Below are 27,839 nucleotides of genomic sequence, written 5' to 3' on the forward strand. Positions count from 1 at the left end.
TGCGTGGAAAGCAGAGACTCCGTGAGATGGGGCCATCTTTTACGCGATCGTCCTCGGCGTGTTTCCCCGCGGCCTTTGGATTCCCGGCACTCCTGGAGTTCCCCTCCCGCTCTGAGATGATCATCCTGCCACACCGGGATGCGGAACCAGTGTTAGAGAGGAGGCCGCCTTGGGGAAATCTGCCTCCGTTATTTTAAACTTTTCCTTCCCTCTTAGACTCAGCCCTGTACACTGATATATATGTTGGTTCCAAGGCAGAAGAGTGGCAAGGGCTAGGCAACGGGGTTAAGTGACTTGCCCAGAGTCATACAGATAGGAGGTATCTGAGGTCAAATTTGAACCCAGGACCTTCCATCTCTAGGCCTGGCTCTCCATCCACTGAGCCAACTAGATGTCTATTATTATTAATTTTTTAAACCCTTACTTTCCTTAGTGATAACTCTAAGACAGAAGGGCAAGGGCTGGGCAAACTGGGTTAATTGACTTGTCCAGGGTCACATAGCTAGGAAGTTCCAAATATTATCATCCTCCTTTTATTGATGGGGACCCTGAGAATTGGTTAGGCCAAGAACTGGACCAGCATCACCCAGGCTGTAAACGTGGTGCAGACCCAGACCTGGAGGTCCCCCCCTGCACGGACTCCCCCCTTTGGGATGGATCATACATAGACCGTGTTTTAAAGTTCTTCGACACTGAACTTTGCATGACAGCCACTGATTTGATTTCATTATAGCATTAACTTTTTTAGAAGAGGTACTACAAGTTTCCTTTTCCCAGAAGTCCCCTTTAGGGGGAGAAAAGTGGGTTTTCAGCATCTTCCTGCTCCCAATCTCCATGTGTCCTCTGCTGAGACAGCAGTAGGTTAAGGTGGGAGATCAGCGCGGTGAGAGGGGCGTAGATGCCCAGCGCTTGGCACCTCGCTTGGCAGTCTGCTCGCACCCTCTCCCTTCACTCCCAGCCACCTCTCCCACCTCCTCGTTTCATCTTAAAAGACCCCCAAGAAGAGCTGAGGTCGGGCAGGAGTCACCCATCACCCAAGGGGCTGAGCCTGGGCGACACGGCACTGAACGCGCTGCCCCCATGCCCACACGGTGTCGGGGCATTCTGCACATTTGTGGCTCTGGGGAATACCTGTCTGGGCGTTCTGTGTTCGCTCCCGTCACTCCGGAGCCGATAGACCACGGCCGATGCTGGGAACGGTCTAGAAGGGAAAAGCAGTACCCTGGGAGGGCGAAGAGCTTGGTGGATGCTTAGCTGCTATTGATGTGAAAGAGAAACAAGGAGATCTTAGGAAAAGGAATATTCTGTCAATACGGACAGTGATAGTGGGAAGGCAGTTTGATATCTTGAGATCCACAAATATATGTTTATATAAGTCACGGAACACACCCGCTGAGCCTCTCGTGTTGGATGCACCCTTGAAGCTATTTTCATTTCCCCAATTTTTCGATATCCGGCTTTACCAAAGGCAAGTTTCTGCCCTGCGACCAAAGAGGGCATCTCCATAGAGCCTTTCCTTCCTGTTTCCATGGGCATTCTCAATGAGAAGGATGCTAAATCTGTAAGAGAGAGACACACTCAGACAGAGACTGAGGGGGAGCTGCACGTACAGGACCTTTTCCTCTATCTTTGCTCTCTTTGGGGGATTAATAGAGCTTCTGTCAATGGTCATGCACTGTTTAGTGCTTTTCCCTTTTGACTTAATGCACCCAACTTATAGAATGCTGTGTGTTCTCACAAATGTGAAACAGCCCCTTATGCTTCCCAGATAGGAAACTTTTATCAGAGAAGCCCACTACAAAGACCCACCCCCCACGCTCCCCCTGATCAAACCGAGGGTTCATGGTGCAATATATCTGGGCCAGCCATCTGTCTTGTGACCGTGTCTCTAGCCCTGACGGGCTCCAACACTCTTTTTTGCTTCTACCTTGGAAAAACTGTCTCCATCACTTTGATTGAACACTGGGATTTCCTGGCAGAAGCAATCAGCGGCAATAAAGCAGCCATGATCTCTCTTCCAGCTTAATTGCACTGATAATTACAGCATTTTCAGGGATCACCTCAGATTCCCTTTTCCAGCCAGTTGCCTCTAATCTCGCTTTATTTCCATGGACTCTTTTCACCCATGGGACTTGGGTCATTGTTTAATAGGGACAGATTCGGTCACTTTCTATCTCCATCCACTTCAGGTCGAATATTTGGTTCTAAAGAAGCATTTTCCCCCCCCACAATGTCTTCCCTCCTTGCACCGGAGGTATTCAAACATCCTGATGCAAAACCCAAGTCAGTTCTAGAAGCAAGCCTGCGTGCCTTCTGCCGTGTTTCTTCTGTTGTGATGCCGTGGCTCGTCCTGGTCCTTTATTGGCCACAAGCACCGGGAGTGCCACTGGCTCCGTCCTCACCCCGTCATTTCTATGGCAGTGACGTGCCAGGAACTTGGAACAGTCAGAGCGAACCTTAGGGATGCCTCGTCCATGGGCCAGCGCAGTATGGCAGCACTCTCTTTGGTGCCTCCTACCCAGAACTTTGGGCTCTTGAGGTTCTGGGACTTTCTCGTGGCTGCCACAGAATGGCATCCTGACCCCAGGCTGGACTGAACGCCCAGCAGGACAGAATCCAGGCTGGCAGGGTCAGGCTCATCCCTTCCTGGTCCTAGCTGAACTGTTGTTGGACAGGTTTGGGCTTGGGTTTGGTTTTCTCTTTTTCTTGCTGCTGCCCTTCAGCCCTGAGTGGCCGCAGTGTCTTTTCCAGTCTGGCTACATATCTGCTGTCTTCCGAGTGGTTCCTTTCCAGCTTTAATGGAACATTTCCACAAGCTCAGAAGTGCTCCCTGGGGTTAGCGATAGGATCGGCGTTAGAAGCATCCAAGACCCCGGGCTGTTGTGCCCTCGACATGAAAAGGCAAAAGGAATGGGGCATCTGGGTAGCTCAGTGGATGGAGAGCCAGGCCTAGAGGCAGGAGGTCCTAGGTTCAAATCCAGCCTCAGGCACTTCCCAGCTGTGTGACCCTGGGCAAGTCACTTGACCCTCATTGCCCACCCTTACCACTCTTCCACCTATAAGTCAATACACAGAAGTTAAGGGTTTAAAATAAAAAAAAGTATTTAAAAAAGGCAAAAGGAAAAGCTCTTCCTGCCCTCCAAGGGCTTACGGTCCTCCTGAGCTTAGGAAAAGCTACAAATGTAAGTTAGTGCGAGGGAAACAGAGGAGGGAGACAGTCCCAGGGAAGACTTTCTGGAGGGGGCATCAGAGCTGGGCTTTGAAGGAGCACAAAGGGGAGGCGTTCGAGCCTTCCAGGCACAGCGGTCAGAGAGCTGCACCGAGGCAGGGGACAGAATGATGAACTCAGCCCTTAGTTACTGGTTCCTTGTGATGGCAATGTGGAGAATGGATGAGAACCGGAGCAGCCTCCAAGGAGTCAGGAAGGGAGGTGGGAGCCCTGCGCCCAGGACAGCCAGCTTCTCCTTTTGCCTCATTCTTGGAATGTTCTGCTCTTGGGCCCAGAGAAGGTCCTTAGTGATACTGGATGCCTGGTCAGTGGCTTGATTGTGTTGCTATCTCTTTAGAAATCATTTTAAACTGAAAATCTACTATGAATATTCTTGGTTTAGGCTGGAAATGCTTTAAACTCCTAGAAGAGTTAGTCACTGTGGAGTGCTGCGGGGGACGGGGGGGACCTAGAGAGAGAAGCCCGCGTCCGAGACTTCCTCTTTTCTCCCATTGGCTGCCTCGGCCCCTGGCTCCGTCATATACGATGCCTTAGTGACTCAAATCCATGGGAGTTACTTCTTGTCTCCCTGATAGATCAGCCTTGGAGTGCGAATGATGGAAGGAGAGCCTGGTTGCCATCTTGAAATCTGTCCTGTGGAACCCAAAAATGAGCTGTGTGTCTGGAGAATCAAGCCACCAAAAGAGGATGAGATCATCCCTTTCCCTGGCTTGGCCAGCACAGGAAGAAGAGGCTACCAAGAGGGAGTTGTGTTATCTCCTGGCCAAGAGATCATCAAATCTAAGGCTGACAGTCTGTCCATCTTGATAATGTTGTTGCCCTGAGGCCGGGCAACTGGGCCAGCTGAGGTCTGGGAGTCCTTTAGCAATCTGTGACTCTGTGGGTGTTTGCCCAGATCCCCACTCGGGCTCTTCCGTTTCTGTCCTAAAAACTTGTATTTCAGCAATCGCTTGGGGTAATGAGCATGATGGAAAACTACCAAATGACCTCCATAAAATCCCAAAATGCCGCTGAGAGTTTCACCAGTTTGAAACCACAGCCATAAAAGCACTGCCGTATCCTATCGCAAGCAGAGCCGCTCTGGTTGGAAATTACTTTACTCTTCCTGACAGACTGGATGATAAAGTCCATACAAGGCACAGGCTCTGAGATGGAAATGTCAGCCGGAAGTCCTTCATATAAGATTCTGAGGATCGATAGCTTCAATTGCTTTGCTGACCCAGTGGGCATTCTGTCATCATCAGGGCATAGACAGCAGTAGAGACAACCCATAGGAGCTGAAAACCCTCTCATTTTCTTAGAGTCAGTCAGAGACAGGGAGAGAAGAGAGTCCAAGCTCAGACCCTATTTGGAGGATTTGGCGGTTCAGTTCTGGGAGCCACAGTTTAAGGACATTGTAAAGCTAGAGTGTGTTCAGAGGAGGCTGACCAAGATGGTTGATTGAAAGAAATAGGTCCATTCAGCCTGGAGAAGAAGACAGAGAAGGGACATGAGAGCTCTCTTTAAGGAGGTGAACAAGGCCACAAGGAAAAGGGATTTGTGTGGTTTTGTTTCCCCCTCACTTGGGCCAAAAGGGTAGAACTTGGAACCATGATTCCTGACTTGTAAGTTGCAAGAAAGAAAATTTAGGTTTGATATAGTTAAAAAATAGATTGAAAAAAAGTTTGTTGGGGTGCCTTGAGAAGTAGTAAGATCACCCCTCCCTTGGGGGTCTTCAAATAAATGATGACTATTTCCTTTTGTAATGATTACAACTAAATTATGAGGCTGTTAGTAGCTTTATTACGTCAAAGTAGTGATAGTAAAAAGTGGGAAATGTAGGAAAGAGGTAGAGAGCTAACTACACTATTTGCCATTTGATGAATTGAAGCTCGCCACCAACAAGGGTTCCTCCAGGTTCAAATCTTCCACCAGAAGAGCACCAGAGAGAGGGAGCAGAAACTTGATCTCACCTTATAAGCAATTTTCTCCACCCACTAGCTCTCCCACGTCACATCTCAGGAACCAATCATAGTTCCTTAATTTGCCTGGCACTACCCAGGGGGCGGTGCTTGTGGGATCAGTTTCCCATCTCATTGGTTTCAACTTCCTTTCTCCGAGGGTCCGTCTATGCATGCACATCTCAATGGTAAGCAACCTCCAGGTTGCTGATGGATGACATCAAAACCAAGTGACATAAAGGGGCAGGGGATTCCCTTCCCACACTTTACTCTTGTGGGAGGGGGTCAGTGCTATAAAAAGGATCTTTTTGCCCAAGCGTGGTCTTTTCCTAGACTGCGGTCTAAATCTAGGTCTCCGACCTCAAGTCCAGCATTCTTTCTTCTGTTCTATTCACAAGATTCCCTGTGAATCCAGAGCTCCCACCAAATACAGAATCAGGCGTAGAGCTCCTTGTCATGTGTGCCATAATTTGGAGTTGGAGCACCTTGGAAGGACTAAAGAAAAGAGAAATTGGAAGAGAGGGGAGAGTGTGGGTACAGACAGAGTATTTGGGAAATACTCCTTTCCCTTCCGCTATGCCCCAGGACTAGTGAGGAGCAGCAGATCTGTTGTGGATCATGGAAGACTGAGCAGCACATTGAGTATGTCTACTGTGGCCCAGGCTGAGAGAGACCTAGAGCAATTCCATCTTTATGCTTTCTCTTAGTCTCCCCAATTGCATTGCATTGTCAGCGTTCCTTACAAAGGAATCTCCCACTCTGACTAGCCAGAGTAGAATGGAAACGTCTTAAAGGCAAGGATGGGGTCACTTTGGTCTTTATGTCGTTCAGCCATTTCTCATGAGTTGTGTCTGACTCTTCGTGATCCCTTTTAGGGTTTTCCGAGCAAAGATACAAAGTGGTTTGCTATTTCCTCCTTCAGCTTATTTTACAGATGTGGAAACTGAAGGAAACAGGGTTCAGTGACTTGTCCAGGGTCATACAGTAGTAAGTGTCTGAGGCCAGATTTGAAGTCCAGAAAATGAGCCTATGCCACCCAGCTGTCCTCCTTGGTATTAAGTACTGTGATCATTCCAATCACCTTAATTTTGTATTTAATATTATTAAATAATATTTTAATTTGATATTAATTAGTATATTAATTGTTATTATTATACTAATTAATGTTATTAATAGAGCGCACAGAGAGGAGCTTGATGGTCTTGGAAAAGTGTGTTGACTGGCTGTGGTCATATTGATTTGTTAATAGTGCTACAGAATGAAAGCCCTGTGGAGGGAGGAGGGAGGAAGACCCCTTTGTCTGCATTTTAGAAGGGGGGCTCCTAGTCAGGAGGGGGGGGGCATCTCCAAACATCACCAGGTTGATCCTCGGATCGGGACTCGTCGCCAAGATTTGACCTCCTGACAGGGCTGCCAGAGTTTGCGCCCCCCCCCCCCCCCCCCCCGGGTTCGAGCTGTCTAAACCCAGAGTCACTCCTGAACACTCTTCAGAGGAGGCCACATCCCTGAATCACTAAGTTTGCAGACTCTTCCCCGTTCCCCGTTTTCTTATGACCAAAAGCAAATAGTCAATAAATGGCACTTACAGAGCATTTTAAAGTTGCTTACATATATTTATAGATGCGGATTCCCGTTTGAACCTCTAATGATGGGGTAAGAGCGACAGATTCTGTGAACCCCTTGGAAAGCTGTGGAAAGCAGCACGCGGCCCCCGGCTACCCTGCAGAAAGCTGAGCTCTCCCTCCCTCTGCCTCAGCCCGTCCACTTCTCATCCCACGTTTTTTCTTCTCCCTTCCCAAAGTGACCTTTAGGAGGAAGGAAGGCTCTTAATTACAGCGGACGCTGGAGAGTCCTTCCCTCAGAGCGGTCTCAGCCTCTGCTCCTTCCTGCCCAGCTGAACCAATCATTGATTTTCAGGTAGCCTGGAGGGGTGTGTGAGGGGGAGCAGCTGAGCTGGGAGCCCACCGAGGAGCTCTCGGCGCTGAGCTCTGGCTCATTTGATCCTTGTTTACTCCATTGATTACGCCTTTTATTTGATCTTTCTTTTCCTTTGCCTAGTGGAGCTCCAACAGTACATGATTTATTTTGGTCTTTTCTCTACACATCAAATAATATAGGACATCGAAATTACAATCTCTCCCCTCCGTTTTGTCTCTGAGCAGCATTCTACATGTGTGTGTTTGGTGCACTGAACTTGGTTTCCCATTTTGTCTGGCTCATTGGCTTAGAGGGAGCCGAGAGGCGTTAGGGAGCCAGCCCCGAGGCCTCCGAGCCAGGCTGGGCCCCTGAGCCGGGTACAGGAGGGAAAAGGACCAAATGCAATCAGCCCCGGCCTCAGGACACTTCCAGGCTCCTTCTGGGAAGGGAGAGGGAAGAGGAGTCACCATTTACACCAGTTTAACCAATAGACATGGATGTAGATGGGCGCCACATTCCACATTGGGAGGACAAACGTGGAACCGTCATGGCTTCCATAAGTTCCTGTTTCGGGGGGAAGTGTTAGGGGTTACTGGGGGGATGGAGTGGAGCGTATCACCATCTACACGGTTATTATAGCCTCGTAGATGTGCTGCGAGCCATCTGTTCAGCCCCTCATTTTACAAAGGGAGCTTCCGAAGCCCAGGGCAGAGCGGACATTGGGCAAAGCAGGAGTGGAGGCCAGCCTTCCTGACTCCCTGGCAGCTAAAGGTCCAGCCCTCCCTCTAATACATGGAAGGTTTTAAGGAACCTGCAGCAGAATTGAGTTTTACATGAATAAATCCATCCACCATCCAGGACAGGAGTCTAAAAGGTCCCATTCTGGGCAGCTGGGAGTGCTGTAGAGAGAGTGACAGGCCTGGCATCAGGCAGAACTAAGTTCAAATCCAGCCTCAGACCCTTACCAGCTATGTGGCTCAGGGCAAATCACTTAACTCTCTCTGCCTCAGTTTCCTCATCCGTAAAATGAGCTGCAGGAGGAGGTGGCCCACCATGTTGGTTTCTTTGCTAAGAAAACCCCAAATGGGGTCACAAAGGGTTAGACCTGACTGAAACAACTCAGCAACAATTCATTATTCTGATCCATGTTTGAAGTTATAATTATGTAAAATCTGGTCATTGGTTCCCCATCAGTGGAAATCTTCAGGAAAGGGGATCTGAGAGATGCCACCCCTTCCCAGGACTCATTCCCACTCATTGGGCCCACTGGTACCTTCGGTGTCACACCATTCCAGACGCTCAGAGCTAGAAGAAGCCCCAGTGGCCTCTAGGATGGGCCCTGCTGGTATGAGATTTTCCCTCTAGTATCCCAGAAAAGTGGACCTCCAGCCTCTACTCTAGTCTCTGAGGAGGCCCTTCCCTACTTCCCCAGGCAGCCCCATTCCTCTTCCAGGTAGCTCTGGTCCTCCCCTGATGAGGCCCTGATGGCTACGTGACGTCTGCTTGCCAGATGCTGGCAAAGTCAAATCCTCCCGCTTGGTGCTGTCAGAATTACCGAGGACTGGGGAGACCATTCCCACACTGTTCCCCCTCCAGGGCAGAGATCTTTTAGACAGGATTCAGGCTGGAGGGATGGACCAAGGCAGGACTTTGGGGCCTTGGAGAATCTCAGGCCTTGGTGAGTTTTGGGGGGGATAAAAGGGGACCTCCGTCTCCTCAGAAGCGGGTAACTAGGTCACTGCTAGCAAGGACCAAATCGCCTGCCAGGTGTGTATTCATTAGACTCTTTCAATCATTACCTCCGTGTTCCAGGGACGTCCTAATAACTCCAACTGAAGCTCATTTTGCCCTTGGCATGGCCACGCTATCGTTCTCCTTCTGCCATTTATACCTTGTTTGGGGTCTTAGGTGGCATTTTTTTAGATGGCGCTGACAGCTGTTTTAATGAAATTGTCTTCAGGGAGCCCCAGTCTTGGATTCATGCCACTGTGAATCCAGAGAAAGAACAAGAGGAAGGCGCCCAGGGCCACTTATCCTCATCATCATGGTCAGAGGGGGTGCATTCACCTGCCCACCCCTACCTCCCCGTCAGCCTAACTGGTTCTTAATGGCACTTCAGTTCACTGGCACGAGACACAGCTCCAAGAGCCAAAGAATGGCGCTCCCTGGGAAGTCTCAATTTTTCACCAACTCTTCAGCTGCCGCCCGCAGTCTGAATGAGGGAGAGTCATTAACTTCATTATCCGTGCCCTGATGTGAATCCCCTTCACCACCGCCATCGCGCAGGGCAGAGCGCCATTGCAGGAGCAGGGCCGGAGCCGGGCGAGCTTCGTTATTTGGGACCCTTTCACGGGCAATAAAGCAAAGTTACCTTGTGACGAGGCGGCAAAGGCTCGTCCATTTACTGAAATCAGAGATGAGTGACTCGTGCCCTCCCCGGTGGCCGGCCATCGGAGAAGGAAATAGCCTCCCTCTGAGGGTCAGTCCCTGCTTTCTCAGGGTGTGGATTCCTGGTTTACAATAAACATCTGCTTTGAGTTTTCTTCAACTTGTCCCTCTACCAGATCCACCCCTTAGAATCTCCGTCTGCCTTCCACAGATCCAACAGTCGGCCACCTGAAGGGAAGTCTGTACCACGCCCGGGCCCTGGGCTCAGGGACCACGATGTGGGGACCAAGAATGAACTCATCTCTCCTCCCAAAGGGCTCACGTGCCAAAGGGGCCCAGCTCTAGGGATCCCCATCACCGTAGCCTTTCCTGGTCTCCCCTCCATGGGGAGTGTCAGCATCCTCCTCTCGCCTTTTTACCCATTGGTATCGTCCATCATATAGAGCGCCCTATTTCATGTAGCCTAGTCTAGATTCATGCCATATGTAAATATGTTTCTTCCTATTACATTTAATGCACCTATATAATAATCCAAGCACCGTGATGAGCGCTTCACAATTATTCTCCCATTTGGAGAGCCACCCCTGGGGGCAGGTGTTATTATTATTTCCATTTTACTGATGAGGATGTGGAGGCAAACAGAAGTTAAGTGACTTGCCCAGGGTCACACAACTAGCAAATGTCTAAGGCTTTGTAACTTGGGTCTTCCTTTTTTATAGCTCAGTGTCTATCCACGGTGCCACCTTCCTGTCCTATGTGTGTGTAGAAAAAAAATTCTCCGCATCCACTTTGTTTCTTGAAGGCAAGGACTGGCTGTTGCGATAATATAAGAAATGGCCTCTTTTTTTTTTTTAAACTAGCTCTCTCATGCCAGTGGTTAGCAAAGTCTCTGCCCAAGCAGATCATTCCCTTTTCTGATTTTTATTGTTGTAGAGCTTCTTAGGGTGCTAAGAGATTTAGGGACTTTCCCTGGGTGATTATAGCCAGGGAGTAACCTAGAGGATACTTGGAATCCTATTATCTTTCTTTCTTTCTTTTTTTTTTTTTTTTTTGATTCAACAAAAATCCACCTTCTCTCCCTTCCCCCTCCAACCTTCCCTTCCCAAATGAGAATAAAAGAACTCCCTCCTCCCCCTCCCCCCACAGTATACTCCCCTTCCCAGGTCAACCAAGCACATGTGGTTCTCCAAACTTATCCTTGCGTTGGCCAACCCCAGCCCCTCTCCAGTTCATTCCACACTGAATCCTTCACTTCCCTTCTCAGGGGAGGGGCAGCATCATTCTTGGTCCTCTGGAATCACGGCTGGTCATTACCCTGCCCAGTAATATTCTGCCCTGTTTATAGCTGTAACTCGCTTACCCATTCCACCCTGGATGGGCCACTCCTCAGATTCCTCTTTGCCACCTCAGAAAGGGCCCTCGGTATCTTTGTCCATCCTTCGTTAGAGTTTATTTTGCTCAGGACCGATCTCTCCGTTGATCCTCCCTCCCTCTCACTGCCCCTCCTTCCCACTCCTTTCTCTTTCCCTGTAGAGGACCAACTCTGTGGGGGGGTGTACACATACACGTGTGCTTTCTCCCCTGCTTTGGCCAGTTCAGATGAGATTGGAACTCTCACTGTGACTGTCCCGACCTCTCACCTAGAATGGAGCAAATATTAAAGTTTGGTCTTTGCTGGATTCAAGGCTGTCCCAAAGGCCCCATTTTAAAGGCAGAACAGATAAGACAGAGGCCTGCTGAACTTTCAGCATGAGTTCATGTTGTACAAGACCAGAAGGGCTGTCCTGAGATAGCCTGAGTCCAGCCTTCCCATCAGGACACCGTCCCTTTGAAGAGGCTTTCATATGCATCTTTTCTTTGAAACCTAAGTTGGGGGTGGGGGAGGGTGTTTGGGGTGCAGCATCTTCAGGTTCATTTAGAGAACATCTGCAGAGAGTTCTGCCCGCGCACCCCGGGTGGCATCGTCCCTGCATTTGGAATTGAGGCTCCAGATTCCCCTTTGTAGGCAGCCTCCGATTGCATTGCACTGAAATGCCAGGCCTCCCGAGGTGCCGAGTCTGAGGGTGTAATTATGTCATTTTCTCCTTATTTTGCAGAGTCTTCCTGCGAGCAATTAATCAGTATGCAGATATGCTCAACAAAAAATTTCTGGATCAGGCCAACTTCGAGCTACAGGTAAGAGAAGAACTCTATGGCTTGTCAGGAGGCTTTGGCGAGCCAGCCTCTCCCCACTGCTTGTGCACACCATGGTTTAATTGGTCTCTTGGCCAAGGAATAGGAATCGAATCTGTAGTCGGTGCTATTGGAAGCCAAGAAGTAAAAATGATGGTGGATCAAGGAGGGATGGGGGATCTCTCAGTTCTGCTGGCCTAGCTCTTGAGGGCAAGGCAGGCAGGCTGCACCTATTCACCAAAAACATATTAAATACCTACTGGGTCCCAGACATGTGCTTGGCACTGGGTATAGGAAGACAAAAAAGAGGCAGCCCCTGCCCTCATGAAACTTATATGGATCTGCGGGACAAAACACATACTGTGTCAATAAGCAAAAGGCAAGGATTATAAATATATATATATATATATATATATATTATCTAACATGCAAAATAATTTGGAACTCAATTTTTTAAAAAATGAATGTTAAAAATTGTTTACATGTAGCTAGAAAATATTTAAGGAAATACATTTTAGATTTTTTCTTTGGTTTGTTTTTGAATGTTTGCTTTATTTACATGGATTTTAAATAATATTTCAGTTTTCACCAGTTACATGGGAAAATAATTTTTTGGTGTGTGTTTTTTTATTCTAAGTTCCAAACTCTCTTTCCTTGCCACTCTCCCTGAGACGGTAAGGAATCTGGATATATATATATATATATATGTAATTTGAAAGGGAATGAGGATGGAGATGGGGAGGGGAAGGAATCAGCNGGAGGAGGAGGAGGAGGAGGAGGAGGAGGAGGAGGAGGGGGTTGGTGCAGATTCCCTGGGAGTTGAGCAGAGTCCACTCTCCCTGCATAGGCTGCTGCCTTTGACTGGTTCTTGTCCAGAGTCACGGCAGACTTTGTATCCTTAGGATGACCCTCAGATTTTGGTTAAATATCCCAGAATGCCGGGTGCCTGTTTGTGTCTTCTCAGGAGGTGGACAGTCCCACGTCATCCTTTCTCTGAGGGGGGCTACCTCAGGCCATCTTTTCTAAGAACTGGCCATTTCCGAGGCATCCCTTCTAGGAAGCAGCCTATCCTGATCCGTTCTTTCTAGGAAATGGGCTGTTCTAGAATTTCTGTACAAATGTGTCCAGCAGCTGTCCCTGACTTGGGAATGGCCCTGGCCTACATCATGGAGACAAAGAGAGAATTTCTCCACTCAGAATTGTAGAAATATGAAGGATTGAGCAAAAGGAAAAGTTTCAAAAAACAACAAAAACAAGGAGGAGGCCTTTTGTAATACATACATTTCCCTCCTCACCATTTCCTAAGCCTTCCGTTTGCTCGGTCCCTCCATGCCCCCGCCTTTATGTCCTCGGTGGGGAAAGAGAACCAGCCATCAGTCAGGAAAGGCTCCTCCTGCAGCCTCGGAGCAGAGCAAAAGAGGAAATCTGGCTCTGGTGAAGTGGGAAAGGCGAGGCCAGGACTTTTGGGCCATATTTCCATGGCTGTGGCCTCCTTTCTCGTGAATCCCCTCCGTGGCCAGGGTGTGAGCATTGGCCTTTCCTCCCCTTTTCTCTGGAATATCAGGTGCCAAGGTGGCCGGCACTGCAGTATCTTCAGAAGGCCTTCAGAGCTGGCAGGGGCCTCCCCGGGGACTGTCTACACTTGTCTCTTCACTTCACAGAGGAGGAGACTGAGCCTCTCCTCATTAGGCAGAGTAAGCGGTCGGGTTCCCTAGAAGAACCCAGATCCAGTGACTCGATCCGGGGTTCGGTGCTCACAGCAGACCTGAATGGGAAGGTCTTGCCATGCCGTCCATCCCGCCTGCTGTGGGTGTCACCTTAGTCATCCTCCATGGCGAAGGCGCCGCGCTGTGCCCGGGCTAGCGATGAGGAAGCCGAAGGTCCGTGTGCCCGTGAGTGCCAGAGGTGGAATCGGAACCCAGATCTGAGCGGATTCTCACTGAATCCAGCTCACTCCCTTTCACTCAGCAGGATGTGGCATGTCAGGATACGTTTGTGTATATACGACACGTTTATCTGGGCTTCAGGAAACATTCCTAGAATTGCGTTAGTCGGGTGCATTTGTCTGTTCTTGGCGGGAGGGAGCCGGGCAGAACTTCCTCTCTGGGCGTCTGTCCTTCTGTTCTCTGCTGCGTGCCCCACCATGTGACGATGGCCCCCTTTTGGATTTCAGCTCTGGAACAACTACTTCCACCTGGCTGTGGCTTTTCTCACTCAGGAGTCTTTACAGCTGGAGAATTTCTCAAGTGCGAAGAGAGCCAAAATACTCAACAAGTAAGTGCGCGTCCCCCGAAACCCTGGGCTGGAGCGCGGGTGGCCGCGTTAGGACACGGGCAGGCGCCGCGAGTCCTCGTGCGTGGGGTGGGGGGGAGGGGCAGCGGGAAAGCACGTGTTTTCAGAATTCTAGGATTCGTGGTCGCTGGCTCCCAGGCGGTGCATTGAAGGAACGTGGAGGAACAAAGTTAGACTTCAGAGGGATAATCAATTTTATTGGGAATGACTGTGCTGTCACCCTCCACCGATGCCTCACGCGCTTATCCTCAAATTCCGCTATTTAGGGAATAATTCTGATAGTGACGATGCGGCGTGAGGACGCCTGTCCACGCCAGAAGTTCAGACAGGAGACCCTCTTTTCCGACCTGGGTGGAAAGGCAGCCTGTGCTGGCCAGTGCTCGCCCGCCTTTATTTGCATCATTTTTAACCGTGTTCCTTTGTACCTCCTCAGTGTCTCTCCTCTCCTGCCTGCTCTCGGAGGGTCATTCCCTATAAGGAACAGTTTTCCAAGAAAAAGGAAAAGCAAACTGTTACCAAACAGGGTGCCGCCGTCCTCCCCTTCTACAAGAAGTGGGGCCCGTTTTGCCTTGTCAGTCACATCAGTCTTCCCAGGCCTCCGGACCGTCCTGCTCCTCACTTCTCAGGTCACCCGCAGAGTCCTCGCGTTCTCACGCCTCGGGGGTGCCGCCGTTCTCAGATCGCGGCCAGGCGTCTGCTTTGTCCCCAGTCCTTTGCTGCCACTAAAAGTGGTTTTCCTCCATTTTTAATTGTTACCGGAGAGCATCGTGGGACGAGGGGCGGAATCCAGAAGGGTCATCCCCCGCTGAGCAGGAATCGGGAGGGAGGTTTCTCTCCTCCGGGCCAGGGCGTCCCTGGGAGTTGTTGCTCCAGCATGTGCAGACTTTGGAGTCACACTCGGGTTCCAGGCTCGCCTTTCCCTTCTGGTATTTGCACACAAGTGCCACGTCTTGGCCAAGCCTCGCACTCTCTTCGGGCTCGGGCTTCCCCCACTCTAAGATGAGGGGTTGGGCCGGATGGCCCCAATATCTCTTCTGTGTCTCAGCAATCCTGGATTTTGTGGTCTTGCCCCTTGTGGTGCTGGCGGCTGCCTAAGTGAGCTCAGAAGACTAGAGTGGACCTGCTGGCGTTCTCTCTGGTTTGGGTGATGCTGGACCTCTCGCCGGGGGCTTCTGACCTCCAGGCTCTGCTGTGGTCTTGATGATGTGCCTGAGATCTGAGCTCACTATGGGGAATGGGCCGATGCAAAATGCCAGGGCAAGGGGACAGCTGGATAGCTCAGTGGATGGAGAGCCAGGCCTAGAGACAGGAGGTCCTGGGTTCAAATCCGGCCTCAGACACTTCCCAGCTGTGTGACCCTGGACAAGTCACTTGACCCCCGTTGCCTACCCTTACCACTCTTCTGCCTTGGAGCCAATACACAATATTGACTCCAAGATGGAAGGTGAGGGGTTAAAAAAAATGCCAGGGCAAACGCTGCATTCCCAGCTCCAATGTCCAGGCAAAGCCAGTGCCATCCTGCTCTCTCCTCTGCCAGGCGCACAGGAGGTGGCAGCATCAGAGTATTCAGGAAAAGCCATCTCCAGGGGAATTTTGTCACAGGATCCCTCCGGAAAAGGGCCCTTAAACACTCCAAAAGAAGTTCAGCTCTTCTTAAAGTGATGCAGCCCCTCGTTAGAGAGGAGCTCCAGCCCACCAGGCTGCGGCGCTCCACCCAGGTCCGGGCCAGCACGTTCTGGGAAGAGTCACGCGGCCACTTGTCACCTGGACTTGTGTGAAGCATCTTTCCTACGCCGGGATAGCCCCAGGGGAGCCCTCCAAGGAAGAGCCTCGGGGCTTCGGGGTCCCACGGTCTGGGCCATCCCAGCACGCAGGAGGCCCCAATCTGTACCACCAAGTGGGGCTCCCGCTTCCGTGGCGTTGCATCGTTAAAACACTGCCGTGGAAGTCGTCTGGCACCGCAGGGAGCCTCCTTTCTGCAGAGAAGTCGCCGTTCCCGTGACTCATGGAAACCTGCCCTTTGACCACGCACGACTCGGAAGTGGTAGGATGCACCGAGCCTCCCTCCCGTGTACGCCTCCATTCACTGCCCCCGTGGAGCAGCCTTGAGGTTCTGCCTGTGAGGCTGACTAGTTGTGGGCCCTGGACGTCCCCGGGCCGGCCTCCTGGGGGGACCTTCAGGCATGTGTCGCTATTAATAATATTATGCTGTTCTCTGAGAATAGACGTAAGTCTGGGATGGAACCTGCACCCGAGAAAGGAGGTCCCACCTTGGGAGGCCCCGCCGGCGTGCCGTGACGTGTCATTCTCGGGGATGCTCTTGGGGTGCGAAGGCAGACTCGGGGGACACCCAGGGAGCCCCACAAACTCCGGGAGGGCTGGAGAAGAAAGCGGGGTGCCGAGAGCCACGGAGCCGCGGCCCCTGAAGGGAGACTGTTCCCAGGCCTGCCTCGGCCCCCTAGTGGAGCCCCAAACGCCTGGGGGCGCTGCAAGAACAGGTCGGAGGAGCCCCTGCTCCTCGCAGGTGTCACCCAGAAGACAAGCCGAAGCTCCCGCTCACGCCAACGTTTAGGAACGATAAAACGTCCCCCCGAAGTCCGACCTTTGCCGACTCCCCACGCCCGCGCCCGCGGGGCCATCTCTCCTGTAACTGCCCCCATCTTTCCTGGACGGCGCTCACACGGCGCGTGGCACCCTAGTGGGACCTCAGCTTTGACCCCGACACGGCCGTGCCCGATGTCTGCCTCGCTGCCGCCAGGCCGGGGCTTCGCTAAAAGAAACCTCACATGGCGGCCGTCAAACTTCTTTTTGAATCTTCAGGACTTTCCCGTCTGGGGGCTTTGAGCGAACTCCACAAAAGGAAGAACACGCGAGCTTTCGTCACCGCATTGCCGGGGGACTCAAGAGTCAGCGACCCCCGAAAGCAGCGGGCGGGCTGGGGAAGGCTCTGAGCGCGTCCCAGCATCGGGCACCGGACTCTACCTTCAGGGCTTCCGAAGGAGTCCAGACAGCCGACCGCCCCCTCCGAGCACCTGCTCTTCCTCGTTCCGGGAGCAAAGGAAGCCTGTCTTGAAGGGCCTTCTCCGGGCCGGGATCGGCCTCTGAATGCAGGGAAGGCCTCAGTCCTCGTGCCTGCATCGGACTTACTGAGGCCAATGTGGATGCGATGGGCCACACTTGGGAATCCTCTGCAGATGAACCCGAACACGTTAATGATTCGTTAGTAACTCAGAGCAGCGCAGAGAATCCTCCCCGAGATGTCCATCCGGGTAGACTTTCAGGAGGCGGCTGCCGCTCGGGGGGCTTCCAGGTCCCGGCAGCAGTGGTCACCCCGGGGTGCTGGGGGCCACCCTCTGCTGGCGGGGGCCTCGGCTCCGTGTGGCCCTCGAGTCCTTGGACAAAAACTACTCAAGTCGTGCCTCGGTTGCTTCCTACCTCGGGGAGTAACAGCAGCAGCAACAGTACTAATAATTTAATCACTTTTTTAGCCTTTGCCACAAGAGCGATAGCCAACCTTGGGTCGTGCCTACGGCGTGCCAGGCTCTGGGCTTGAAGCCCTTTTATAATCGGGGCCTCGCGTGATCCTCACAACAGCTCTGGAAGGTAGGTGACAAGTGGAGAAACTGAGCCATACGGAAGGTCAATGACTTGTCCAGGAGCACCCAGCCTGTAAGAGCCCTGAGCCCAGCGCTCCGTCCATCGCTCCCCCGAGCTGCCTCTCTGGGCCCGTTTCCTCGTCCGCCAGGGGAGGGACGTGGACGAGCCTTTGAGCTCATCGTTGGCCCTGCGATGGCTGCTGGCCACTGAATGGGCCTTGGATGGTGCCGGGGAAGGAGAGCAGACGTCATCGGTCACCACTCGGCCAGGACGCCCAGATGGCCAGCACACTCTCGGCGCCCCTCAGGCAAACTTTGAGTCGGGAAGGATGGAGGCGGGTGAACTTCTGAGGTTCTTCGAGGCCCTGAAGCACACCCAAAGGCAGCCCGTGTCTCTGCTGCAGATCCTCGTGCTTTGCCTCTTGTGCCCATCCCTGCCTCCCTCGTTCGCTCCTCGAGGGACCAGACGCCTTCCTGTCCTTGAGCCCCCGGCCCGTGCCTGGACCACGGCTCTTTGGGCCTAATCGGTGCGTGTCCAGAGACGGGCCAGGCCAGTGTCCGCAGGCGGGGTGTCCCGGCACCGCGTCCCTCCGAGCCGTTCTAGACTTTGGAGATCTCCCGGCAGAGAGGAGGCGGCTGCAGGCCGCCGGCGCCGTGGCGGAGCCCCAGCCGTTTTCAGTCCAGGCCTGTTTTCTGACCTTCCCCCTCTGGGTCCCTCAGCACGCCTCAAGCAAGCTGCCCGGCCCCAAGACCACTGCGGGGTGTGACCTGGGACGGGACAGCGTGGAGAGAAGGGGAGCCGCCTGCGCCCTGTGAATGCAGACACCGTTGTCACCCCCCCGAACATCCCAGCGTCCTCTGCAAGGACCAAGAGCCTCTGCGACTCCCAGACCGCCCCCTCCGCCCCCCGAGCCCAGCCTGCCCCCCTCTCTTGGGCATCTGACCCTGCAGGCAGGACCCCGCGGGCGGGACAGCCCTCATCGAGGGCCTTTGGATGCACCACTTGCGCTCGCGGATGTTCCCTCCAGGACCCTTCAGTGGGATCCATCAGCCCCATTCACAGCGCGCCCCTCCGGCTTCCCTTTAAAGCCCTGCCAGAGGCAGGAGGAGGAGGCGGGAGGAGGACCGTCCGGTTCTTTTCCCTGGACACCAGCACAGCCCTTCGCACTGCCTTCTAGAGGCTGAAGGATGAGGCTGCCCCGACCGCCAGGTCCTCCGTCGCGTGCCGCGCCTCCCTCCCTCCCTCTTTGCAGAAACGGGGAGCCGTCGGGGTTCAGAGGCGCCTTTCCGCTTGGATTCCGTCTTGTCTCCCTTTCTTTGACTGAGCCGGTCGCAGTTTTTGCTTTTTTCTCTCTGAAATATGAGTAACGAGGGGGGGCTCAGCGCAAGTCACCCATTTGGAAACGAGTGGCTTAGAACCGACTCTTTGTAAAGGGGCGTTTGAAGAAGTGGTCGAGGAGGCCGGACCGTCCCTGGCGCTCCCTGAAATCCAGCTCTCACACTGGGGAGCCGCTTGTAGAACCGTCCCACCGAGGCTGCTCTGACCAGAAGAGCCGACAAGATGTTGGAGCCTCTCCCCACCGAGCCAGGCTTCCGGCAGCCCAGTCAAATGATAGAGATGAGAAAGCCAAGGCGAGCGGCCGTCAGTGGCCCTCGAGGGAGCTGGCGCTCTCCCGGCGGTGCTGCCAAGCCCGGCTTCAGAGGATGTCTGTCTGTCTGCTCTGGGGAACGGATGCCTCTCCCTCGACGGGAGCTCTTCTTGCTGGGGCTTAGACGGCTCCCTTGAGGGGAAGCTGATCAGTCAGGCTCTAAGCGACAACGGGGGGACGAGGAGGAGAAGGGGAGGAGCTGTCGGGCAGGGAGCTGTCGGCAGTCTGCCTGCCAGGCTGGGAGTCAGGGAACAAGGATTCAAATCCTGCCCAGGCTCTTCCTGACTGGGCAAGACCTTCGCTCTCTTTGAGGGCGTTATCTCCTCTGTGCCAGGGTCTGATTCTTTGGTCTAGAGGGCTGTTAGGCTACTGCCAGTAGGTGCAAGAGGGACTAGTCTGATTCTTCTTAACCCTGAAGGCAGAATCAGGAGTGAGCCCTGGACGGTGCTAAGAGGCAGGCAGGAGGCCTCTCAATGGACCTGACAGCCTCCGGAGGCCGAGACTTCCAAATTCTTGAAGATAAAGATCTCCAAGTCTTCTCTCCTCCAGGCTAAAAGCTCCCAGATCTCTCAGCAGGTCCTCACTGCCCTGTGATTGAATCTTGGTCTAGATACTGACCATTTAGGGGACCTTTCTTGGCTTTGGATTGTTCATTACAAAAATGAGGAGACCAGAGTAGAAGACCTCTGGGGTCCCCTGTAGCTTTTGTGATTCTGATTTCTATGATGATTTCTGGAGTGCAGAGGAGTCTTCAGAGTCTGAGGCCCTGGGTTCAAATCTTGCCTCTGTAGGTTATGATCTGTTTGACCTAGGGAATGTCGCTTAATCTTGGGCCTCATTTTCCTCAACTATAAAACAAATAATAAGAGTTTGGATTAGACTGCCTCAGAGGTCTCTGAGCTTTAGGGCTTGAATCCTAAGATCCTTGGGAGCTCGAGTGGAAAATGATTGAGGAAGTCCAGAGAGCCAGGAAAGGGGCCTGGAGGAGGAGGAGGAGGGTCTATTCCAGCCAAAAGGAATAAGACAGATAAAAATCTGAAGCCAAGAGGTAATGACACAAGACTGACCTTTCTGGGTCATGAAGGAAATGCCAAGGAGCTCAGTGTTTATGAGCACATCAAGACCTAAAATTGGTTGTACTGCCAATTCTCTGCTTGTGCGATTTCTGTCTCCCAGGGCTTTCCACTGTGCCGCCATATTTCTCATGTGTCTTTGGGCAAATCTCCTCCCTTCTCCTCTCCTCTCCTCTCCTCCCCAGGCCCTTGCAGCTCCCAAAGCCTCAGTTTCCAAGCCTCGGGCGGTAGCCAGGGTAGGGAGGTATTCTGAAAGCCCTGATTTTCTTGAGGAAGAGTTTATAAAGTAAAGCATTGTGAGAAACTTGCCTGGAGTTGGCGTGTCAGCCCCAGCATCTGTGGAGATGGCTCACAAACGCATGTAGATTCTTCAAAGCCATTTCCTTATTAAACCCTGGGAAAAGATCAGGGCCTTCTGTCGGGGAGATAAAGCCCTTTCCTTCGCTTTCTAACGCCTTCTTCCTCCCCTCACCTCGGAGCCTGGGCCTCCAGCGCCTTCGTTTCACTCAACGATTAAATAACATTTTTAATAATGACAGGCTCTCCCCCGCGAGCTTCCCGATTGCTCTGTGCAGGAGGGATGTTTGCTAGGCCAGAGAGCACAGGTTGAAGGGGAGGCCAGTGTAGCGTTTCATCCCTGTCCTTGGCCCAGACGCTACACTCTGAAGGGTCCAAGAACATAATCAATCAAAGAAGCAGAATGTGCCTCAATAGACTGTAGCTCCTTAATAGAAGGCAAAGTCCTCGAGGGCAGGACCAGGGCATTTTGTCTTCCCGTCCAAGCCTAGCCCGGTCACTGGCACTTGGGGGCTTTGGACAAATGCTGGCTGACTGATGGAGGATGAGTTTTTGGGGACCAGGATCCTTGCCCCGGGGTCTGGGGCTCCTCAAAGAAGCAGAAAAGAGTTCATTTTTGCTTGAATAGGATAATCCTATTAATAACTCACGTTAATGGAGTTCTTCATTGCCCTGAAAAGATGCGCCTCATGCCTTCTAGGTGCCGTGAGCAATACCGACATTATTTATCTCCTCTTAGCACTATGAGGCTCAAGAACGTTAAGTGCCTCGGTCAGATCTGTGCTTTGAATAAGCCCCAGAAGTGGGATTTGAACTCAAGTCTTCAGACCACCAAGACATTAGGACGATGCTTTTTGCTCTCAGAGAATGAGGGAAATGAAGTTAGAATTCAAGATGCCCAAACTGGGAGACTGCCCACAAAATTCTTTGTTCTCTCCTACTAAGACAGGATTCCCTGGTTTACTAGACTGGGCGTCAATGCTCTGGCTTCTTGCACCCAAGAGGGCATTAATACCCCGGCAGCTCCTCCCTCGAGATGAGACGGATTGCCCTGGCCCTATATCCGATTTTAGGAGGCTTAATCCTAGGGATGGATGGCAGTGGCTGGTCCTTGTCTGCTGTGAGTGTGTCTGACTCACAAGGGTGACACCCTCAGCGACAGAAGCCCAGGCACGCTTTATTTCCCTCTCCTCCCCCCTGACCCTTTGCTTGTAGCCAACCTTTTCAGGACAGAGTTCTGGTTCTGAGGTTCTAATGAGCCCCTCATTGACAAGAGGCAAATTAAAGCCTTGGCCTGTGAGGAGGAACACAAGGAGGAAGGGGATCTCGTGCTGCTTCCCTCTGGGGGCTGAGCTCAGCCAGGCTGGCACATCACGTCCAGGCTCAGGCTCTGAGAAAACACACCCCAGGGTGGCAGATTCCCTCTGACAGCAGGGCCGCCTGCATTCTCTTGGATCAATTCCGGGATGCCAGGCGCGTTCACCCGTGGGAGAAGCTGAGCTCGTTCCTCGGATGAAGGTGGGGACACAGCACATACCTGTCGGTCTGTGTTACGGTCCTTTGTGCAATGGACAGGCTAATTACACTAGCCTCCTACTTCTATGTCCTGGTGCCTTCAGAGTGGGTCAGCGGAACCTATTCATTCTTTCACCGAGTAGTGACCCGACCGTGTGCCAAGGACCGTGCTGGGAGGAAGCAAAGTCCAAAGACGAAGCATCCCTGCCCTCAAAGATTTTACATCTTTTTAAGAGAAGCGGCATGTGTAGAGCACGTTCAAGATGGCACATATCCACAAAACTAAACCATATCCTCTGAGAGAGGACTGCCATTGGGGGGCTTGGGCGAGGGAAGGGACGGCTGGTTTCTGGATGGAGATACTTGACTTGAGGCTTGGAGGAGGCAGAGGTGAGGAGGAATGGGGAGCCTCCTGTGCTAAGCTTAGAGATGGAGGTCCAGGGTTGTTGTGAGGACCAGCAAGTAGACCATTTTGCCAGGAACACAGAGAACAGAGCAGAGTCCTCCTGGAAAGCTAGGAGGGGGCAGGTGGTCAGTCGAGAGCTTTCCATGCTTGACAGAGAGGTTTGCATTTGGTCTGATGGATGGTAGCGAGCCAGGGTGGATTCCTGAGCACTGAATGGCGTCATCACTCTGGGCTCTAGGAACGCCACTTTGACATTGTGTGGTCTAGAAAGAGAAGAGACGGAGTCCAAGCAGAAAAGGGGCGATTCCTCTTTGGGAACCGTGTGGCCAATCAGTAGCGAGGTGAACTGCCCACAGTTTGATTGCTGATGTTAAACCCTTCAGTCTTGATTCCTGGGCATCTCTCTGGTGATAAAGAGTTGGAATAACTCAACTATTTTGTGGCAGATGTATCTTTGCAGCATGTTTCTGTACTAAAAATCTAAGATCTTTAGGCAACTCATTCAACTTTACAAGAGTAAGAGCCATTCCCTAATTGATACATGGTCAAAGGAGACAAAAAGGCAATTTTCAGAGGGAGACATTCAAGTTATCAGCAGCCATTTTACAAAATGTTCTGAGAATTATAAATTAAAACAACTCTGAGGTTCCACTTCATACCCATCAAGTTGGCTAATATGACCAAAAAATGGAAAAATGACAAATACTGGAAGGGTTGTGGGGAAATGGGCACTCCAGTTCCCTGCTGGTAGAGCTGTCAACCAGTTTTTCTGCATTTTCTTGTGAAATTTTTAAGCCTGAGTACCTGGTCTGTTTTTGTACATGTACCGCATGCTGCTGAAAAGAAAGTTTATTCCTTTTTATCACCATTCAGTTTTCTTTAGATGTCTATCAAACCTAACTTTTAAAAATTTTATTCATTCCCTTTTCTTCTTTATTTTTTGGTTAGATTTGTCTAGCTCTGATAGAGGAAAGATGTAGCCATTCTGAAAAGCAAATTGGAACTTTACCCCAAAAGCTATTAAAGCACACCTTGTGAGTAGGGGGAGGGGGAAGGAGAGAACTATTGCCTTTAGCTTGATCTGACATCCCTAGTCACAGACCTCTGGGAGATGAAATGAGATATTTCAAAATCCCCTCTTGGGTTCAGAGGTCAGAATTGGAATTTGTCCAGTATGCCTCTTTGACCCAATGTCATCACTACTAGGTCTATACCCTACATAGATCAAGCAAAGAGGAAAAGGACCCAAATGTATGAACATTTATAGAATAAATGTGTCAAAGAATTGGAAACTGAGGAGAATGCACAAGTTACTGTATATAAATGCACTGACTATAATACTCCTTAAGAAATGAGGAGGTGTGGGGCAGCGAGGTAGCTCAGTGGACAGAGAGCCAGGCCTAGAGATGAGAAGTCATGGGCTCAAATTTGGCCTCCGACACTTCCTAGCTGTGTGACCTTGGCCAAGTCACTTAACTTAAATTGCCTAGCCCTTACCTCTCTTTTGCCTTAGAACCTATACATAGTATTGATTCTAAGACACAGACTAAGAGTCTTAAAGAAAAGAAATGATGAAAGGGGGGGGTTTCAAGAAACTTGAGAAAACCTGTATGAACTGATTCAGACTGGAGTTAATAGCAGCAGGACAACAATTTATATAATAACAATAATATTGTAATGTAGGAACTCTGATTATCATCACAATAACCAACCAAGGACCAATAACCATCCCAAAGGACTCATGATGAAACAGACTATGCACTTCCTGATCCAAAGCACAGAGAGAGACATTCTTTTTTTTTTTTCTTGGACATAAAAAATATGGGAATTTATTCTACTGGACTATACATATTTGTAATAGGAATTCTGTTCCTTTTTTCTCAGTGATTGGGGGGAAAACAGATGAGAGGATGATGTAGATCTGACAATAATATAATATAGAATTTAAGAAAAAAGATTGGGAGCCTCTCGAGGGCATGACTTGTTTATGCCACCCTTTACATCTTTAGCATTTAACACAATGGCTGGTGCGGAATTGGAACCTCCTGAATATTTGTGGACTTGTTGATTTGGGCAAGAAGCCCCCATAGGATGGATGAAGGCGTTCTGATCCACTACAACAGCTGCGAATGGGTCTGATCTTCAAGGAAGCAACAGGGAATAATGCAAAATGAGTAGCCGTTTATATCCTTTGACACTGGGACTTCACAGTTGCTCTGAAGTCACCCAACCAGCACGAAAGGCCCATATCCACAGATAACAGCCCTTGAGGAGGTAGCAAAGAGCTGGAAACAAAGTAGGTTCCCATGAGGTGAGGAAGAGCTGAGCATGCCGTGGCACCTGAATGTAACATGGGGCATCGCAGTGCCAAAGACAGGAGCCCCCAGAAGACTTGCCCCGACCAGAGAGGGTGGAATAATCAGCATTGCAAGAACAAGGCACACTGTGGCCCCAACAATGAAAATGAAAGGAGTCCCTCTCTGCCTAGTTGGATTTGCATTCTTGGGGATGCCCAGCAAACAGATAAGAGGGCATATTTCCCTGCCTTTGCTAGAGAGGTGAAGGCATCCTGCAACGTTGCATAAGATGTCAGCCGAGGTCACTCCATCAACTGTTCCCATTGAACTCTTCTTCTCTTAAGGGAAGGCTCCGTTATGGAGGGGGAAGAGGAGGGGAAGCAGGTTCAGAAATGACTGTGGTGCTAAAACCCAAGGCACCATTAGAGCGCATTAAAAAAGAGGAAGGATGCTTCCGTTGGCTTCACTCGCTGGAGGGACCCCCCCGGACGATGGCTCCTTGGCATCTCCGTGACGAGCAGAAGAGCTGACCTCAGATGGCAGAAAGGTTCATCCTGGCTCTTTGGATGCCAGGCCAGAGAAGTAAACAGGCCAGCTTCTCTGGCACAGCTGCTGAGCTCCAGTGCTGTAGGAAAATTTTTGCAAATTATTATTTTTAATATAATCAGGGTTTTGTTTCCTGAGGCAACAAGGTGGAGGAGGTAGAGTAGAGCTGCTCACATGCTAATAAAGCTTTAACTTCTGAAGCATCAAATTCTGTTTACTTGTGAAACAAATACCTCTCCCTTTCCACTGGGAGGAGAATTAGCATTCATTTACCCTGATCCACAAACCCCCAGAATTCTTGGGGGTTGGCACTGGGTACGGAGCCCTTCCCCTGTTAGGCATCAGCTGCAGCCTGCAGGAATGGACTCCGTGACTCTGAAGGCTCATTTCTGCCCACTGGCTTGTTATTGTGTGAGGAGGAATTGGGGGCTTCCTGAGGAGAGGGGTGAAGCAGGGGGGGAGCCTTCAGGCATAATCTCCCTGCTCACAGCATGGGCAGACAATATCCACACCCCCTCCACCCCTAGGCTGGAAGGCTGTGCTGGGCTCCTTCCCCAGCCACAGGAGACCCAAGAATTTCCTTCCTCTCAGCATCCACCCCCACATCTCTAGTGGAAAGGGAGCCCATTATGTGGTCGGTAGCGCAGGAAAGAAGAGGTTCCTGGGCTGGGTGAGCTCCTCTCCAGTGCCCTCAGCCCTCACTCCCTGCCCTTCCCTAGGCCAGGAAAAGCCAATGCAGGCTTGGTGCAAAAAACCTCCATGGAAGCTTGGTGAGCATTTCACTAACAAAAACACTGAAAAGCCACCCGCATGACTCTGTGACTCTTTTTATCCCCCTTTTCCAGGTATGGCGACATGAGGAGACAGATTGGTTTTGAAATCAGGGACATGTGGTACAACCTAGGTGAGTAACTGGGCCTCCCAAGGGTCTGTTCCTCCCCATGTCATGGCTGTCTAGTCCCAGATGTTTCCAAGAGGTTGTTGACTGGCTGGCTGGCTGGATGGGCGGACCAGTAAACCTCAGGAGCCAAGCTCTCAGGCCCTGCTCTGGTGGGATCTGGGCTCTTGGCCAAAGACCTTCAGCCCATTTCCACAGAAGGATCCCCTGACCTTTTCCTCCTCGGTGTTCTCAAGACTACTTTCCTTCCATTGTATCTCCCAGAAATAAATGGGAAAGTACAACAGTGCATTTCCTCTCAGAAGCAGGTACCCAAGGGTGCCGCAGTGCACAGAGCCCTGGACCTGGAATCAAGAAGACCTGAGTTCAAATGCTACCTCAGATCCTTACTTCTATGTGATTCTTGGGCAAGCCCCTAAGCCTCTGTGTGCCTCCAGTGCCTCAACTGTAAAATGGGGCTAATTTTGGCTCCTACCTCTCCAAGTTGTTGTGAGCTCCAATGTAATCATATCGTAAAGTGGTTGGCATAGTGCCTGGCACTTAATAAATGCTTTTTTTTTCTCTCCCTCTCCTCCAGTTGCGAGGTCTGGGGCAGCAAAGATAGCCTTCTAGTGTCTCTTTGGAGGGCTGGCACACAGAAGCAGGGTTAAACTCATTCTATTTGGCCTCAAAGGACAAAACCTGGACCAATGGGAGAAAGTTTCAAGAAGGGAGACTAAGGCCCGGTGTTGGGAAAAACTTTCTGACAACCACAAGTAAAGAGGGAATAGACTGCCTCATGGGTTCCCTCACACTGGAAGGTCTTGTAGGCTCCTGGACGGCCCTTGTCTGGAATGTTGGGGGTGAGGAAGAGGGAGACTCTTTCAAATTTCAGTTAGAACTACACGCCCTCTTTCTACTCTCTTCCACATCTGAAATGTTGAGATTCTGTTACATTATACATGGTGACCAAATTCCAAATAATTCTCTAAATTCAGAGAGTTCTCCAATGTTAGAAATCAAACAGGACTTAAAGATGATCTAGACCAAGTCCCTTGTTTTCATCAAAGCCTTCTGTTGGAATTGTAGCTCGTTAAGAAGGAAAATCAGCTTCCCCGCCCATGGATACATCTTCCAATTAAGTGGCTGCTGACACAAACCATGTTCTTTCATATTTGATCAATGGTAACACATTTTCAGTAGCTCTTCTCTCCTCTCTTGTCTTGTAGTTAGTCAACTGGGTATTGTCGTAGTAAGAGCTGGCATTTCAGGAGCCCAGTAAGGTTTGCAAAACAGTTTACATCAGCCATCCCAATTGATTCTCCCAGCAGCCCTAAAAGGTAGGGATGGGGAGTATTATTATCAGTGTTTTACAGACGGAGAAACTGAGGGTCAGGGAAATTACATGATTTAGGATTATAATGAAACATCAGTAGTCATGGGGCTCACCACCATCCAAGAGTCATCACTTCTCTCTTTCCCACCTAATTTGAGTGAGCCACGTTCTGTTACGATTAATCTTTCTTTTCCTTTCTTCCTCCCTCCTGTCCCCTTTCCTACCTTCCTCCCTCACTCCCGTCCCTCCTTCCTTCCTTCCTTCCTTCCTTCCTTCCTTCCTTCCTTCCTTCCCTCCCTCCTTCCCTTC

At 51.1% G+C, this 27,839-nt stretch overlaps 1 protein-coding gene across 1 annotated transcript in view; it reads left to right on the forward strand.

Annotated features, from left to right (window-relative positions):
- The window catches only part of DOCK1 (dedicator of cytokinesis 1), a 424,653-nt gene that overhangs the window by 315,079 nt on the left and 81,735 nt on the right, over positions 1-27,839 (forward strand). The window contains exons 34-36 of the mRNA XM_044660351.1: positions 11,571-11,649; positions 13,820-13,920; positions 26,163-26,221. Coding sequence (XP_044516286.1) covers positions 11,571-11,649; positions 13,820-13,920; positions 26,163-26,221 — 239 coding nt within the window. The remainder of the gene's footprint in view (positions 1-11,570; positions 11,650-13,819; positions 13,921-26,162; positions 26,222-27,839) is intronic.

The sequence above is a fragment of the Gracilinanus agilis genome, chromosome 2 (assembly GCF_016433145.1).
Source record: "Gracilinanus agilis isolate LMUSP501 chromosome 2, AgileGrace, whole genome shotgun sequence".
Taxonomy (NCBI): Eukaryota; Metazoa; Chordata; class Mammalia; order Didelphimorphia; family Didelphidae; genus Gracilinanus; species Gracilinanus agilis.